The 17418-nt window shown below is 38.7% G+C and overlaps 1 protein-coding gene across 1 annotated transcript in view; it reads left to right on the forward strand.

Annotated features, from left to right (window-relative positions):
* Window positions 1-6945, forward strand: part of LOC107571060 (protein SCAF8-like) — a 43281-nt gene extending 36336 nt beyond the window's left edge. Inside the window, exons 11-20 of the mRNA XM_016257339.1 lie at window positions 372-481; window positions 578-771; window positions 2514-2614; window positions 2909-3022; window positions 3119-3275; window positions 3390-3520; window positions 3845-3983; window positions 4115-4180; window positions 4308-4532; window positions 4809-6945. Of these exons, the coding sequence (XP_016112825.1) occupies window positions 372-481; window positions 578-771; window positions 2514-2614; window positions 2909-3022; window positions 3119-3275; window positions 3390-3520; window positions 3845-3983; window positions 4115-4180; window positions 4308-4532; window positions 4809-6331 (2760 nt within the window). The 3' untranslated portion in view covers window positions 6332-6945. The remainder of the gene's footprint in view (window positions 1-371; window positions 482-577; window positions 772-2513; window positions 2615-2908; window positions 3023-3118; window positions 3276-3389; window positions 3521-3844; window positions 3984-4114; window positions 4181-4307; window positions 4533-4808) is intronic.
* Window positions 6946-17418: the final 10473 nt, after the last annotated feature.

Below are 17418 nucleotides of genomic sequence, written 5' to 3' on the forward strand. Positions count from 1 at the left end.
TTCCACAATTGGTGGCTGACTATATACTTTTTTTCCCCACTGTATATATATATATATATATATATATATATATATATATATATCGGCCACCATGTCGGTATCGGCCGATAAATGCTCATTTTTTCCTGTTATCGGTATCGGCCCGATAAGAAAATTTGCCCGATATCTTAAAGCTGATAAATAATGCATTATTTCCTTCAGAGACACTTCGCTGGTACTGTACTATAATATACACAAAGAACATCGGCCGATATATCGGTATCGGTCTTTTTTTTTTTTTTTACTCCCTGATATCCCTAATAATCTGCCCCAAAAAAACCATATCGGTCGGGCTCTAGTGAAAACATCAGGCTCACTTGTGTATTTTGCAGGACATGGATATAGATGAGGGACAGGATACAGTAGATGAGGAGGTCTTTGAGGCTGAGGAGAAGAAAACCAGCAGCACCCGTTCAAGGACACGTTCAAGATCTCGGTCCAGGTTGGTGTAGCAATTTTGCCAAATAGTTCTTGTCTTATTTCCATTTTTCAGACGCAGGTAAAGAGCTCTCATGTGAAAATCTCTTTACATCCCCAGGTCACCTAAGAGAAGGAGGTCAAGGTCTCGCTCAGGGTCTCGAAAGCGCAAACACAGGAAGAGATCACGGTCTCGCTCAAGGGACAGAAAGAGGAAGTCCTCACGTTCTTATTCCAGTGAGCGACAAGCACGGGAAAGAGAAAAGGAACGGCAGAAAAAAGGACTTCCTCCTATCCGCTCAAGGGTTCTAAGTGGTAAGATTACAGAGGTCCACCTGTGCTTTCTGAATTCATAAGGGTCAAGTTTAAGAAATTACTGCTTTGCAACAAAGTCACTTTAGACATGTTTTAAAGGGTTAAGTTGACATATAAAATAAGTTAATTAAAAATTATAGAATTATCTTATGAAATTTAATTGTGCTATGGTTGAGACATTTAAGGTTTGTATTAGGGCTGTGCGATTAATCGAAATCGTCATAAAATCGCGATTTGTAAATCGCTTTATAGCACGATTTTCCGTGCCCCGACCTCCCGCAGTATGCTATCCGAACCAATCAGTGCAGCGCGCCTAAATGGAGCACGAGAACAGAACAGACTGGGCGGGCATACAAACGTAACGCCAGGTTCGCACACTCCGTCTGTGGTGTGTATTTTGTCCGCGCCCATGTTAACGGATCAGAGCGTTCACACTGCACGCAATTGCACTCCGGCAGTGCGCTCCAGGAGTGGTGCGTCTGCAGCAGTCATGCTGCGATCGTTCCCACACGGAATCTATTTCTGCTGTGCTGCACGCGCTGAATTAAAGTGACAGCGCATTATTCGCGGTAAAAATTAACATGGATTGACACGGAAATTTAGTAATTACACCATAAATGCATATAATTAAAGTCTACTGTTTCACAGTCAACACATGGCTTTTTGGCTAGATTTAAAACAAGGAAAAGTGCACTTTTAGATAAACAAGGCAATAATAGATGGCACTCGTGGTGGTAGTTAAACAAAGTTATATTTATTGAGTTTAAATGTGAATGTCTATGAACAATTGTATTACTGTACTGTGATAAAAGAGAATCACAATGCTGAAAAAGCGTTTTCAGAAACAAACATTTGGATTTGAAATCAAAATAATGGATAAATGTTGTGTTTGTGGTAAAGGAGCGGACTGCAAACGCGTCCTGTGCGAAAGCAAAATTAGTCTGTGCTGCTTCTGCACAGCATACACATACTGTATACGCACTGCAGACGGAGTACGTGTGAACTTGGCGCAACAAATCTAGTTCAACATCTGAGGCAACGCCACAAAGAGCTCTGACCAATGCATGGCAAAAAAAAAATCCCTGGACACGGGATTTTTTTTTTCTTTTTTCTCTGCCATATGTCCATTTTAGAGACATTTTGTTACACCTTTACTTAGTGATTATTTTGCCTTATGTCTGTTCTAGAGACATGTTACAGCTTTTTGATAAAGCTCTAATTGGTTTTCTTTTGGAAATATGTTTCAAATTCACACTGAATGCATTTATGACTGTAAAGCATGTCTGTGTGTGTCAAAATCGTGATTAAAATCAAAATCACAATTTATCAATTTTTTTGTCCATATCGCACAGCCCTAGTTTGTATTAAATCATGTTCATATGAGTGTGAAAATCACAAGCCTCCACATTTACTGACTGACTGTTGCTTTGGTCTGTGAGCTTAAAGCGATAGTTCATCCAAAAATGATAAAGCATTGTTACTTGCACTTTCAGGTCAGTGATGTATTACCACTGGAAAGGTTACATTCATTAACACTTTCCTTCTCTCTAACATAAATATGCTTGCAGAGTTCTTCCAAATGTCTTTGATAAATTAATGTCCTTTTCACAACTGTAATTTAAGTGTAAGTTAATTTCCCTATACATTTATTTATATATACACACACACACACACACACACACACACACATAAAGGGTAAAGTAGCATTTCAGTTACCTTTTATTTCTTTCTGCCTCTTTCAGTTTGCAGCACTACTCTATGGGTCGGCCAAGTGGACAAGAAAGCCACCCAACAAGATCTTACTAACCTCTTCGAAGAGTTTGGCCAGATTGAATCGATCAATGTGAGTTGAGTTTCTGTAAACTTGAGCACTTGAGAGTAAACCTGAGAATGCTCTTTAAATTAGTTTACTTTTTAATTAGATCAGTTATGCCATCTAGCCAAGAGGCATTTTTGGAGTCTCCAGATATTTTTAGCTGAAGTTTAATTAGGAATACCCTAAAACGGGAAGTGTTTTAGGAAGGCTCAATAGGTCTTCAGGTGTTGTTGTTTTTTTTGTTTTTTAAGAGTTGGTGAATCTGGAAACTAAAGCTTTTACTGCACAAGTCTGAATGCAATGTTTTTTTTCTTTCTCTAGATGATTCCTCCCAGAGGCTGTGCTTACATCTGTATGGTTCATCGTCAGGATGCATACCGGTCCCTTCAAAAACTGAGCACAGGCTCCTACAAAATCGGTTCAAAGGTCATCAAAGTATGTGTGAAGAATGTTCACCGACTTGAAATCTTTGCAATGATCTATAACATTTTTGGGAGGGGAATATGTCTAAACATGTTTCATTGCTTGCAGATTGCTTGGGCCCTCAATAAAGGGGTGAAACAGGAGTATAAGCAGTTCTGGGATGTGGACCTTGGGGTGACTTGTATCCCATGGGAGAAGGTCAAACTGGATGATCTGGATGACTTTGCAGAGGGAGGCATGATTGACCAGGAGACCATCAACAATGGTGAGAAGAATTTACTTGTTCAGCAGCTGAAAGTTTGGTATGTATTGTGTATATATTTGATCTTCTACACAGTACTTTTCCCATTCATAACAATACTGTTTTTTTATGATGCAGAATGGGAATCCCAGAGAAATACAGAGACAGCCAAAGAGACTCCGAATCAGGCTGTTACAGCTGAAACCAGTACAGCAAGCAGCACACCCAGTGAGGCCTTTACCCAGCCTGTCACTATGATGCCCATGCAGGTATGATGATAACACCAAGTCAGGCCTTAAATTGCCATGACAAATGGAACAAAACGTGTTTAGGTTTCTTACTGTTGTATGTGATTACTAGATAATAGGGATGTTGTTGTTTAGCCATTAATCTATGACGGTAACCGAAAGGGATAAAAATGAAAATCCTGTCATTAATGACTCGCCCTCATGTCGTTCCAAACCCGTAAGATGCACGTTCAAGGCCCAGAAAGGTTGTAAGGACATCTTTAAAATAGTCAATAGGGCCCGAGGACAGCTGAATTAATAATGAATGGTTGTTTACTTATCTATGGATGGCTTATTTTGGTTTAGATTCCAGTGGCACAGACAGTCCCTGCTGTTGGTCTTGTGCCTCCATCCTTCCCTGTCAACATGGCAATGCCCCCACCAGGCTTTGGTCCCCCACCACCTTTTCTGAGGGCAGGGTTTAATGTCTCTCAGCCTCCTCCAGGTACATGGTGCCAACCTGAATACTAAATAATGAAGTTTTTAACTGTATGATGGATTAAAAAAAAAAAAATATATATATATATATATATATATATATACACACATATCAATCTGTAAATTTCTCTTTCACAGGTTTCATGGCCACGCCAGGAGTAGGACCGTCTGCAGTTGGAACCAGTCTTGCTTCAGCTCAGACCTGTATGTTAACCAGCCACTAAAATAAGTTATTCTTATTTTGCATAATGTTGCTTGTTGAAAGCACTGTCCTTAAGGTCCCATTTTCAAGCTCCTAAATGGGCCTTTTATCACTCTATCGCCTTTATAGCTCTAGTGCAGCCTTCGTTGCCAACCACTCAAGAGAACAGCAAGGATTCTCCGTTTGGAGCCATGATTCCTCCCACCAGTACTATTCCTGGGAGTTTTATTCCGTCAGCAATGCCCGGGGCAGTAGTCTTTAACCCTGTGGGAGCACAGCATCAGCAGAGTGGCGCTGACAAAATGCCTCAGTTGGCAGAAACGATGGAGACAGCTTCTGAGATGACACTACAGGGTAAATGGGTTTATAAGAACATTTTACATAATGTCAGTACAAGTCATATACAGCTAGCAAACCATATGCTGTTATATTTTTCTGTAGAACACAAAAGAAGAATCTTGCAGCAATTCATATGACTTGTGTGTTATATTTTAAGCTTAGCATGATGCATCTGCTTGCTATCTAAACATGGATGCCAGTGATATTTTATGGATTTGGTGGAGAGGAAGCACATTTTCATTCACACCAATATGAGACATTTTGTATTTATCTTTGTACTTTTTTTTGCAGGAATGCAAAATGCAATGCGCAGTGGAATGGGTCTCCTCGGTATGCACCCTTCTGCATCTCTAACACATCCTCTCTCTGGCCAGAGGATGGCAGGGCTGCTTCCCCTGGAACTGCGACCCAACCTGCTCCAGGGACCCGGGGGCCGCTTCCCCCTGCTCATGCAGCCAGGCCTTGCACATCAGACCAACAACGTCCTGGATGCTTCACTTCAAGCCCATGCCCGCGTTCGGATTCCATTCTCTCAAATGGAGCAGTTCAACCGTGCTGAAGGCACTTTCGCAAGGGCACCTAATCCTTCGTCTGTTGGAGCTGACAGTCTGGTCAAGACTGATAATGAAACACCACGCAGGTCAGATGTAGGTGCCCAACAAGAAGGAGATCAGGACTATCGCTTTCCACCACCAGAGAAGCAGAGCACGGGGTTGTTGAAGACCCCTCCTTTGGAGATGCGTACTGAGCCTGTGCCTGCCAGACCACCTTTACTAGAACGACCTCCGAGAACAGTCTTGCAAGCCGAAGGTCGAGAAGCTAGAAGAGAAAACATGTCCGGAGGTTTCAGGGCAGAAAGTCGCTGGGGACCACCCAGGGGGGACTTCGATGAGCGAGACACAAGGGGGATGTCTGGTGGACCTCCAAAGGGTTTCCAGGAGGATCGTTCCAACCCTAACTTTCAGAATCGATTTGAGGGCCGCAGCGGAAGTTCATCAGGACCCGCTTGGAATCGCGGAACTGGGCCTTCGTTTAATGCCAACATGCACCAGGACTACGATGATCGTCGCAGACCTTGGGAAAGGCAGAATGACCGAGATGACAGAGACATGGACTTCCGGGGCGAAATGAACGGCAATCGTCATAGCCGTGAGCGAGACAGAGACCGCGAAAGGGAGAGGGACAGGAATCGGGACCGTGAACGTGGCAGAGAGCGGAATCGCGAGAGAGAACGGGAGCGAGAGAGGGAGAATGAGAAGGACAAAGAGCGCTGGACACCCCTTTCTTCACAATCTCAGCCCCAACCGCTGCTTCCCAAGTCTCAGCCGCTGCTCCCTCTGCCGACCCCATTGGTCGCTCAGCCTCAAGCACAAGAACAAGTGCAAATGAAGTCACCGTCTCTGCCGGTGCCCCAACACCAGCCTCATCTGGAACCACAACCAACAGAACCAGATGCTGAACCACAACCAGAGGTAACACCAGAGCTACAGCCCAAGACACTCAGCCCCCCTGAAGAGACGGCAAGTAGTCAAGAGCAGGAGGGAGCGTCACGTGTCAATGGAACCGAGACTGATTCAAAACCTCAGCTAAACATTTTGGAGCCTGTGTCCCAGAGCGCTAGAGAGCCTTCTCGTAGCCCCTCTCCATCCCTTCCCTCCACAACCACCTGCTTCCGGAATGAGCCCTTGAAAGGAGAGAAGACCCCAGAAATGTCTGTTTCCTCATCTGTGGATGCAGACACTGAACAGACTGGGCCAAAGGTGAACGCTGAGACTGAACCTGAGCTAGAGAAAACAGACACTGAGGAAACATAATCATCACTCAGTAGGTAAAGATCATTTTGTATAGTCATCTCTGTAATCGTTTTGAAAGCTCTCACAGGACCCACTCAGTTCGCTAGATCATAGCAGACACCTTAACGAATGATTCTTGCCTCTCAAGCTTCAAATGTATATTGCATTCTAGGCGGCTCACACTAGAGGATCTAAATGGTAGGTGGGATTTTAATATTTTATTTTATTCCCTGTTTTTAAAGCAGCCCCATTGTTTTAACTAGGTGTTTTTTTTTTCTTTTTTGACACTTGCTTGCCAAAATATTGTGTAGCCTAATTATAAATGCAGGAGGAAAAGAGGTTTGACCTTCCTATGGAAGAGTGTAAGGATTCTAGCTGTCTCCTTTGGATTGATTGCATTACTTGAAATCAGCACTGGCTTTTTCTTTTCAAAACTGCAGCTGCAAAATTTGAAATGAATGATTCTGTGGTGTCCAATGCTTCCTGTCTCTAAAGCAGAATATACGTACATCAAATACAGTGAGAACAGTACTGCGTTTTAGTTGCTTTGAAAAGGAACTTTACACAAAAAAAAATTAAACTACGATGTATTATCCCAATATTAAATGTCTGTGATTTTTCTTCATCAAACTTCCATGGAGCTCAGAAAAAGCGATCAAAGGAAATATGGATGTTGGGTTTCAAATAAACATGCTCTGATTGTTAAAAAATTCTTTAGGACTGTGTTTTGTATCGAGAAGAGAAACCATCTGCACACAAACCATTAAAGCCATGAGCCAAGTGATAATGGCCCAAGTGTCGTGGATAGGATGAAATGTTTTAGGTTGTGAACTGATCTAAACTTTGGGTGGCCACCAGATGTTTGCTGTTAGGTTTGCGTTTAGAACTTCCCTCCGACTCCCTTTTACCCAATAGATCAGCTTTTAGTGCCGCATTACGGCTTTAATGCATTGGAAATATGTCATGCACACATCTGTTTTGATACAGCTCCACTTGTCTCACACTCACACACACCGAATATATCCAATATACACTGCTAGTGTTCAGTCACACAAAACTGTTTACATAAATACTGCCCTCTGAACTTAACAATGTTAACCACCTTTATTTTCTCCAAAATTGTGAAATAGTTGCAATAGACTGTAATACAGAGGCATTTACTTACAGGAATAAAAATCTAGAAAGCAAATTTACAAATGAGTATTTTTTTCATTGTGAATTATAGTTTTGACTCATTTAAATGCCTGCTTTCTTCTTGCATGTAGGCCTAATTTTATATAAAAGTTACTTTATGAAAAGCGCTGTCCTATTCACGAATTACTTGAGTTTAAGAATCCGTCTAATTCACACATCAGTGTCATTTTTTGTGTGTGCGTGTATAAATCAAAATGAACAAAATCATTACTTTGAGTAGTTCCTGAGATATCCATTTAATTACTGACTGCTTGACATTGTCAGTGCAGTTCTGCAGTAGGAATTCGGTATTTTAATTTAAGTTTTCAGCAAATTTTATATTTGTTCTCAGTTTTGGAGTAACAGGAAGGTAGGTGACATGTTGGAATAAAATAAATTATAATAATAATGTGAATAAAAGCTCAAATTCAGTCTTTCCGTCATATAAACTGATCCTGTCTCTTCAGAAGATTAAACCGCTTTATGGATAACTTTTATGAAGCTTATATGTATTTGTGAACTTTTTGATGGGAGAAAACCTACTCTTTTCAGCTCTTTTAATTATCAACATAACTACAAAAATGCTTCAACTGCTGTGATTTATGAATACCAAAATTCCTATGCAATATAGTAGCCAAAAAACAAGTGAGATGAGTAGCATGTCTAAATTTGTAGTATTCATTAAAACTGTACCTGCGTGACCTACTACTACCATCTAAAATATGTGTGTCCAGTGGACACTTAACTATTCCACAAGGCCCCAGGATATGATTCATAGATGGTGGTGAAGCAATGAAACTGATGCTTGACAGTGCCAAAATTGCAGCTGGATTACATTCTCTACCATGCACGGATACTTTATAGAACAAACACAAAGTAAGTCTTGTCAAATGCCACCAGATTAAGCGATTTAATAGTATTTTGATCTGACGGCAAATCTATAAGCCAATATCAATGACATCTCATGATTCATGAGATTGCCAGTGCAATACTAATTACTCTCATAATGCACCTGACCATGTATGTCCGCAAACATACTTCTGGTTTATAACCTTGGCAGTTTGATGGTGCTGCTTATCCAGCCATCTGCTCCTGGCTTGAATACTGAGGGGAGGCACAGTCTTATTAGTTTGTAGCCTCAGTGATTTTCTAGAGCTAAGTAGTCTAATCAGCAGAAATCTACCTTTGGTTTCATGGAGGTTTTTTAAGGATTTGTACAGACCAGCATAACCACCCCATGACCTACTGATTGAAAATGGAGGACCCAAGATTACCATGAAACCATGAAAGATAATGGTGGATGCACTGAGCCAAGTACAGTAACACGTGTAAAGACTGGCATATAAAAAAGCATTTTTAATTAAATTAACCTTTAGGTGAAATATAAAATGTTATCATATTTGGTCAGTCTTGGATGGATGGATGGATGGATGTAGTTTTTGTTGCGGGGGCAAAACGTGCAATACAGTGATTTAAGAGATTTACAAATAAACGTTTCTTAAAAGCCTGATGTATCATATTTCATACTCCCATTTTAACATGATTTTTGGATAACCAAGTAAACCTAAGTTGCCTCAGGCTAGTAGTAATTGAAATATTACTAACGACATGAAATATATTAAATCAGTAAAGAATTCACCGCAAAAGGACGTGTACCACAATCATACGAAAAGCCATTTACTTGCTAAAAAAGTATGCACGATCAATCAGATGGCATAAGGCATGTAGTCGATTGTGCACAACAGGTTTTTCAGCAGAAGTGTTTCACAGGCTCAAGAAAGTTGCTTAGCAAATGTGATACAGCGCTGATCTCTACATATATCTTCAGGTAGTTTTAGAGAGTTGTATGAAGTAAAATAACCTGTGGACTGGAGGCAGAGCATGCAGTTCTGTAACCTCTTCAGCTCTCAGCAGGGGCCCAGCAACTCTGTCTAATTAACTGTGCTTCAAACATTTCTTTTTGATTAAGCTATCTTGCAATATCTCACTTGAAACATACTGACTTCAGCAGTGCTCAAAGTGAATATGTTTGTAATTGCTGGTAGCATTCTTCCCATTTTTGAAACAAAATCGTTGGGCTTTGTTATTTTATTAGGCTATAAGAGACCATTTACTACCTTGCAAAGCTGCAATCGAAATGGTTGAGGAGAGATCCTTCATTAGAATCTCTCTCAGCTTATTAGTTTTTTTCTCAATTGTTAACAATTTTCTAAAAGCTACTCGTTACCCAAAACTATAAACACTGTTCACATTAGTTGCAAATCAATTAAACGGCATGTATAAACCACTAGCATTCAATGTCATCATAAAGCGAGCACAAGTAACGTTCATTCCATGTTAAACCCTGATAAGCTAAATAGTCAACAGTCAAAAAATAAATAAGCTCGCAGATGAATTCACTGCTTTTTATCCAGGCAGTGCTAAAAGTGCTCAAAATAGACTTTTAGTGTTTCTGGGGGTCTTAATGTGGTTTTAAAAAGTCTTACTTCTCCCTTCCACAAATTAAAGAGAGAGTACACCCCAAAATGAAAACGATGTCATCTACTCGCCCTCGAGCTGTTTCTGTTTGGTTACCCACAGTTTTCAAAATCCTCTTTTGTGTTCAGCAGATGAAAGAAATGCATTTCGCTTTGGAACAACTTGAGGGCGAGTAAATGATGACAGAATTTTCATTTTTGGGTCAACAGTCCCTTTAAGGCCTTCGAGTCTTAAATCAAAGCAGAAAGTCTTAAATTCGTAAAGCCATGACGTTAAATGTCGCATGCATAACAACATCGCAAAAAAAAGTATCTTCCACAGTATTGTTGACTTGTTTCTCGATACAAATATCTAAACGGCCTTAAATCAAGATACAAAATCAAGTTCTAAATGTAGTTATAGAATAAGTCGTCTTTTTGAGAAATTGGACCAAATGAAGTGAGTTTATGCTTGAAAGATGAACAAATATCAGTATAAATAAAGTATACAATTATTTTCCCTTTGAATTAAGTTGATTTGTCGGAGCCAAAACCGTATTTCTTCTTGTTTTAATCATAAACTCACTTGATTTTGATCAGTTTCTCAGAAAACAAGACTTGTCATTTTGCTTCTCAACATGTCTTGATTTAAGAAACTGGAAAAACAAGACACAAATACTGAGGAAGAACAGCACTTTTTGCAGTGTGATCAGAAGGTACAGTAAAAGTTATTTCTATTCTCATTAAGCTGTTTTGTATAATGAATTAAAAACTAATGGAGATCTGATGGGAGTTGTGTTTTCAAACTTGCTCAATACAACTCGTTTTCTGCACCCTAGACTTTTACATTTAGAGAACTTATTGACATTGTAATTCTTATCAGTTCGCTCTTTAAATTTCTTTACTCGGTCTTAAAGTCTTCAATTGACCTTAATAAAAACCTGCAGAAAATATTTACAAGAGAGATGAAGTCGATAAGGAAGAAGAGGAAAGAGGACCTTGATACCTTGATTCTCCATGTGCCTGACCACAGTAATATTTCCTGTATGTAGATGACATTCCATTCCTTATTAAAATATCTGGTAACACTTTACTTGAAGGGGTGTGCATAAGACTGACATGACACCTTCATAATCATGACATGACACATGTCATGAATATGAAGGAGGTTTTATGCATGTTTGACAACTGTCATTAAGTGTCATTCGCTCAGTTATGTCATTTTTAAAGCAAATATGACATTATTTGACCTACCCTTACCCATAACCATAGCCCATAACAAAGACATCTCAAACAATGTCATCTTTGCATTAAAAATTACATAACTGAGCGAATGACACTTAATGACAGTTGTCATAAACGTGCAGAAAAAAACCTTCACATTCATGACATGTCATGATTATGTAGGTGTCATGTCATGATTATGAAGGTGTCATGTCAGTCTTATGCACACCCCTTCAAGTAAAGTGTAACCAAATATCTCACATTCTTCAGATAAACTTTGTATAATTTCTTGTATTAATGTAAATGTTTTTTTTTTTTTACATTGCCTGCTTAAAAGTTTAAAACTTAAGTTTAACATGAATGATTCATCCGTGCATTCTTTTTTTTATTAAATATTACAAGGTCAAAATCATTGTCAACTTACTCATCCTGTCATACACTATGAACAACAACTCTGCCGACGTATGTAAAGCCATGCTGCAGTCAGTCGCAACTACCTGGATGCACACTTATACTGTAATTTGTAGAGATGGATAACATTAGTTTTATGTCTATTGAATTGTTTCACATGTGAAATGTATAACGGCTGTTCATTGTACAGTATATCTGCATCTGACAGCCCTGTGAGCCATTCTAAGGCAAGGTTTTATGTACTGTTTTTTTTTTTGGAATAGAGTTTTTATTCTCCGTTTAAAGTGTGTAGTTTTGGATTTGTATTTAAAGTTAGAAAACATAGCTTTCAGGAAATATGTCTTGTTAGGGCAACTTGCATGTGTCCGTTCCAAGCTGAAAACCACAACCACACTGCAGTGAGTCAGTGACTGAGTTCAGACCGTGCTGTCGGTACTGTTTTTGGTGGTTCAAATCAATATATTTGCTGTTTGTTATCTGAATTGAATTTACTTTTAATATCTGAAATAAAATAAGAACAGTGGAGCTCAATCACTCCTCAAGTAAAGGTATTTTTTAGCAGATGCAGAGCATAACCAGTAGAGGGCAGACTGAGTCCTCTGCTGGTTACTTTATAGACCTTGGATGTTTTCTGAGGACAGTCCACTGGCCTTCATGCACTGCTGTGCTAAACAGTAAAATCTAAAATTCCAAAAATAATTCCTGAAATTTCAAAATATACACAGACACTTGTCCAATCATGTCATCAACACCACACTTCAGTGAAATAAAAAAAAAAACATTCCTTGCTTATAAAAATAACAGGCTTTAGCTTTTACTCAAAGATGTGAATGTGTACATATAGTACTGTGACCAAACCCAACACGAGTTTGCAGAGTTCTAGATCAGCAGCTTGTGCAAAGATGGAGTAAACAGGCCCATTGTAATTGGGCCCCTCCTTAAACCACAGTCAGATGTTTATAATTAAAATGACACTAAAAGGACTATCAAATAATGTAATATAATAAGAATATCTGTAATGCCATTGCAGCATCATTGCTTATGATATCTGAGTTACTTTTGAGATTTTACTAATGTGCATGTCAGCTAAATTCACTCAGATACAGTATCTACCTCAGAATTTTAGAGGTTTCGATCCATAGAATAACAGATCAAATTTCCTTCAAGCTCTCATTGAGGAGCTCAGCGGAGGTGAGGGTTTAGCTTTAGGTTTAGTCAGCAGCTTGTGTAAAATGACTTTTGAAGGTTTCCCCGAGGAAATTTTATTACTACTTTTTCTTTTAATTCCCTTGTAATTGGCCCCTCCTTAAGGTCTTGTATGATTTTAAGACTGGGTCACCACGATGAAAAGTTTCCATGACAGACACCAGTTGGGTGGTTTTATAGGATGCCAAATGTTCTAGTCCATCACAGGGCTCACTGACTAATGCAGTGCCTCAGGCTTTGACACCTGGTTTTGTGCTTGGTGACAAAAGTCTTATTGTTTCCTCTAGAGAAGCTCTCTAGGGTTTTTGTTTGTTTAAGACAGATGTACATGTTTTCATCCTTTGGGCTACCTTGACTTCCTGTTTGAACCAAAATTGTTTTAGTAACAAACTTGTTTGGCATGTAGTGCTTGTTTGTGTAAATTAAGCACTGTGTGTGTGTGTGTGTGTGTGTGTGTGTGTGTGTGTGCAATGAATGTTTGTGGCTTACCCTCCTTGTGAAGGGTGTCAATGATTGTCTTCTGGACAACTGTCAGATCAGCAGTCTTCCCCATGATTGTGTAGCCTAGTGAACCAAACTGAGAGACAATTTTGAAGGCTCAGGAAACCTTTGCAGGTGTTTTGAGTTGATTAGCTGATTGGCATGTCACCATATTCTAATTTGTTGAGATATTGAATTGGTGGGTTTTTGTTAAATGTGAGCCAAAATCATCACAATTAAAAGAACCAAAGACTTAAACTACTTCAGTCTGTGTGCATTGAATTTATTTAATACACGAGTTTCACAATTTGAGTTGAATTACTGAAATGAACTTTTCCACGACATTCTAATTTATTGAGATGCACCTGTATGTATGTATGTAATGTATGTAATGTATGTATGTAAAAAAATCATTAGGATATTGTTCCATGAAGATATTTTGTAAATTTCCCACCATAAATATATCAAAACTGAATTTTTGATTAGTAATATGCATTAAGAACTTCATTTGAACAACTTTAAAGGCGATTTTCTCAATATTTTTATTTTTTTGCACCCTCAGATTCCAGATATTCAAATTGTGTGTATATATATATATATATATAGTAACAGGGTGAAGAATCACACGACAAGTAATCTCAATCAATACCCCGGAGGGTGGATTTATTGGGGTTATGGGTGTTAGGGGAAAAAGGTCCAGGTAGGTGCTCCGGTGCCGTGAGTGCTCTCTTCCGTCTATATATATATATACACACACACACAATTTGCAAAATGCAATGAAGATTTAATTCAAAATATTTGTTTAATATTTTACTAAAATTTTAAATGAACCAAATTATACCAAAAAATAAAATAATTGAAAACCGAACTGTGACCCTTGAGCACAAAACCAGTCATAAGGGTAAATTGTTTGAAACTGAGATTTATACATCATCTGAAAGCTGAATAAATAAGCTTTCCATTGATGTATGGTTTGTTATGATAGGACAATATTTAGCCGAGATACAACTATTGAGAATCTGAGGGTGCAAAAAAATCAAAATACAGAGAAAATCGCCTTTAAAGTTGTCCAAATGAAGTTCTTAGCCATGTATATTACGAAAAAGAAAAATCAATAATTCTGACCCATACAATGTATTTTTGGCTATTGCTAGAAATATACCCCAGCGACTTAAGACTGGTTTTATGATCCAGGGTCACAAATGGTTTTTACATTGAAGAGTCACTGACTACGTTTACATGGACATCAGTAATCTAATTATTTACCTTATTCTAAATAAGCCAATATCATGATTATGGTGTTTACATGAGTTGTTTTTAGAATATTCTTTTCATGTTCCCGTTTTACATGTTATAGTACATAGTTCGATTAAAGGCGCACATCATTGTCTCACACACGACGCCATCCGACGTCCCCTCCGGAATTTCACGTATAAACATGTAGTTCGTCTTCGTGATGATACCATGTACAGTTTTGGGTGTTTCATTTTTAATTTTATGAAAGCTTCAAGTGCAGTTAATTATTTGTACGTGCATACAGACGACGGCGGTGTTGAAGCTCTTTTATTTGCCGTCAAACGGTTGAACACTGCCTTGTGTGTATCCTGTCGCAAAATGCGGCGAATAGTCCTACACTACGGTAATAATGTGATTAAGGTGTTTACATGTCTATTCTGCACTTCAGTAATGCGACTAAAATAGGAATACTCCACATGTCTTAATTCGATTTCTGTTAACTTCGATTATGACTTTAGCCGGATTAAGGTCATCAAAAATCTCTGTTTACATGGTAGATTCTTAATCAGAGTATTGTCTTAATCGTATTAAAATCGGAGTATTGTTGTCCATGTAAACGTACTCGCTGTCAGTTGATTAATTATTGATTGATTTCAATATCTTTGCATCCACAAGTGATGATCAATATAAGGATTGTCTGAATATATTTCCCCCGAGCATTTTGCTATTGCATCTTAACTTACTCTAAATAACTCAAATCAGTTGTGTTAGACTAAATGAGTTTTCCTTTTAGAGTTTCAAATCTGCAGCATTGACAAGAGCCCAACATTTGGACGCCAATGTTCTCGTGACTTTAAGTCTTATAGCCTCCCCTGTGGTTACTTCAATCTGGTCCCTCAGTTTACCTCTTCGGTATTCACTCACTTAGGGAGATTAATTATTCATGATCATGCTTATTAATGACGGCAAGCATCTGTGCTCCCCTGTGCCCTCCTCCACACACTGCTAGCCAAACAAGCGGTCATATTAGAGATTGTAGTTTGAGCTTTAGCATCATTTAACAAGTCCCTGGATATGGATTCATCAAAGCATGAAATAAGAAAATGAACCATTTTCCGGTTTGATCCCCTTGTGGCCTGGGACCGGATGTTTAGGGCTCTCTTTGTACTGAAATCTGTGAGCTGGCATATGGCCTTTGGTCTGCTAGGAGCTCACCCTCCATGGGATGGAATAAATGCACAGTTTTGTATGAATATTTTTGGGATGTTGAAACCCTAATTAGAAAGATAAAATCTAAACTGTCTGTCTTTCTGTCTATCTATCTATGGTTGGATAGATAGATATACAGTAGATCTGAAAACAAAAACTGCATATAGTATGATATAAGGGAACATGGGTCATATTCAAGGAGGAAAATGCTGATATTTATATAAATATATAATTCGATAAAATATTTATATAATTACATCAGACTACTTGCATAAAATGCATCTAAATATCAGTCATCAATCTATATCTCCCAATAATATGTTTTAAGATGAAATTGAAATGCTTAGTTTTAATTTTGTGGGTACAACATATGAAATATGTTGCTTCAGTGCAGTAAGTGAAATATTACTAACAACATGAAATTTGTTAAATCAATGGAGATTTCACAGCAAAAGCACGTGTACCAAAACGTGAAGGGAGATATTTTTAGAATTATTCTGAAAGGCCTTTTATTTGCTATCAGTCAGATGGCAGAAGGCAAAGATTTGTTCATGTTGATAATATAGAGGCCTTAGAAATGTGTTTCAAATATGAAACATCATGCTTTATAGAGTTAAGATCATGAGAAACCTTTGGCTGGTACAGCATGTATTTACTATTTGAGATCAGCTAATCCAGGCTCCTCTTTTTTTTGCCTGCCCATAAAGTCTAATTTTGTGGCTCGTGAAATCTAAGCGGTGATCATTCAGATCTTTCTCCCAGCTCTCTCTCTCTCTCTCTCCTCTGGGAATCCTGCTTGCGTAAAATACCCCACATGAGCAATGCACCAGCTCACACCAGTCTGACCATGTGAGAATTGAATGAGAATGACTGACATCAGGGGGCATAACACATCTCAACACAAAGACCCTGCACACTGTTCCGGAGACGTACATGTGGGTGTGTGTCTATGGGCTCTAGGTCTCTATGCTGACTATTTTATTGATCGGGGGAAGACAAAGGGGGATGCCCCAACAGCTCATGCATGCGTAATCTAGTCTCACACCTTTCTGTCCTATGCTCACAGTCAGAGAGCTTTTCCTAGGGGACAGCCGTGAAAATGAGAAACAAGCTTCATCGCAAATAACAGATAGCTTACATGAACATTTGTCGTACTGACTCTGATAATGCTGAAGCACAGGAATGATGTTTGATAGAGCATATTGCTGATGAAATCTCGAGCAGGGATACACAAACATCTTGACGCATTAGACCTCCTGTGTTTGAATGGCTGCTTGTTTGGAAGGCGTTCTAAAAAAATACATTTTCAGACTCCTCAGCACATGAGAAATTGCTTTTTCTCGTGAAAGCAATGCCAGTCACATTTCCCAGGGTTGGAAAGCAATTAAGAAATATCCATCATATCGTTCAAATATCCCAAAATGAATCTACAAAGAACAGACATACACTCTTAAAAATAAAGGTGCTTCACGATGCCATAGAAGAACCTTTTTGTCTAAATGGTTCCATAAAGAACCTTTAACATCTCAAGAACCTTTCTGTTTCACAAAGGGTTCTTTGGGGCGAAAGAAGGTTCTTCAGATTATAAAAAGGTAAGAAAGAGATGGTTCTTTAAAGAACCTTTGACTGAATGGTTCTTTGTGGAACCAAAAATGGTTCTTCTATGGCATCGCTTGAAGAACCTTTTGAAGCACCTTTATTTTTAAGAGTGTA

This window comes from Sinocyclocheilus grahami, unplaced genomic scaffold (assembly GCF_001515645.1).
Source record: "Sinocyclocheilus grahami isolate Dianchi unplaced genomic scaffold, SAMN03320097.WGS_v1.1 scaffold1545.1, whole genome shotgun sequence".
Lineage (NCBI taxonomy): Eukaryota > Metazoa > Chordata > Actinopteri > Cypriniformes > Cyprinidae > Sinocyclocheilus > Sinocyclocheilus grahami.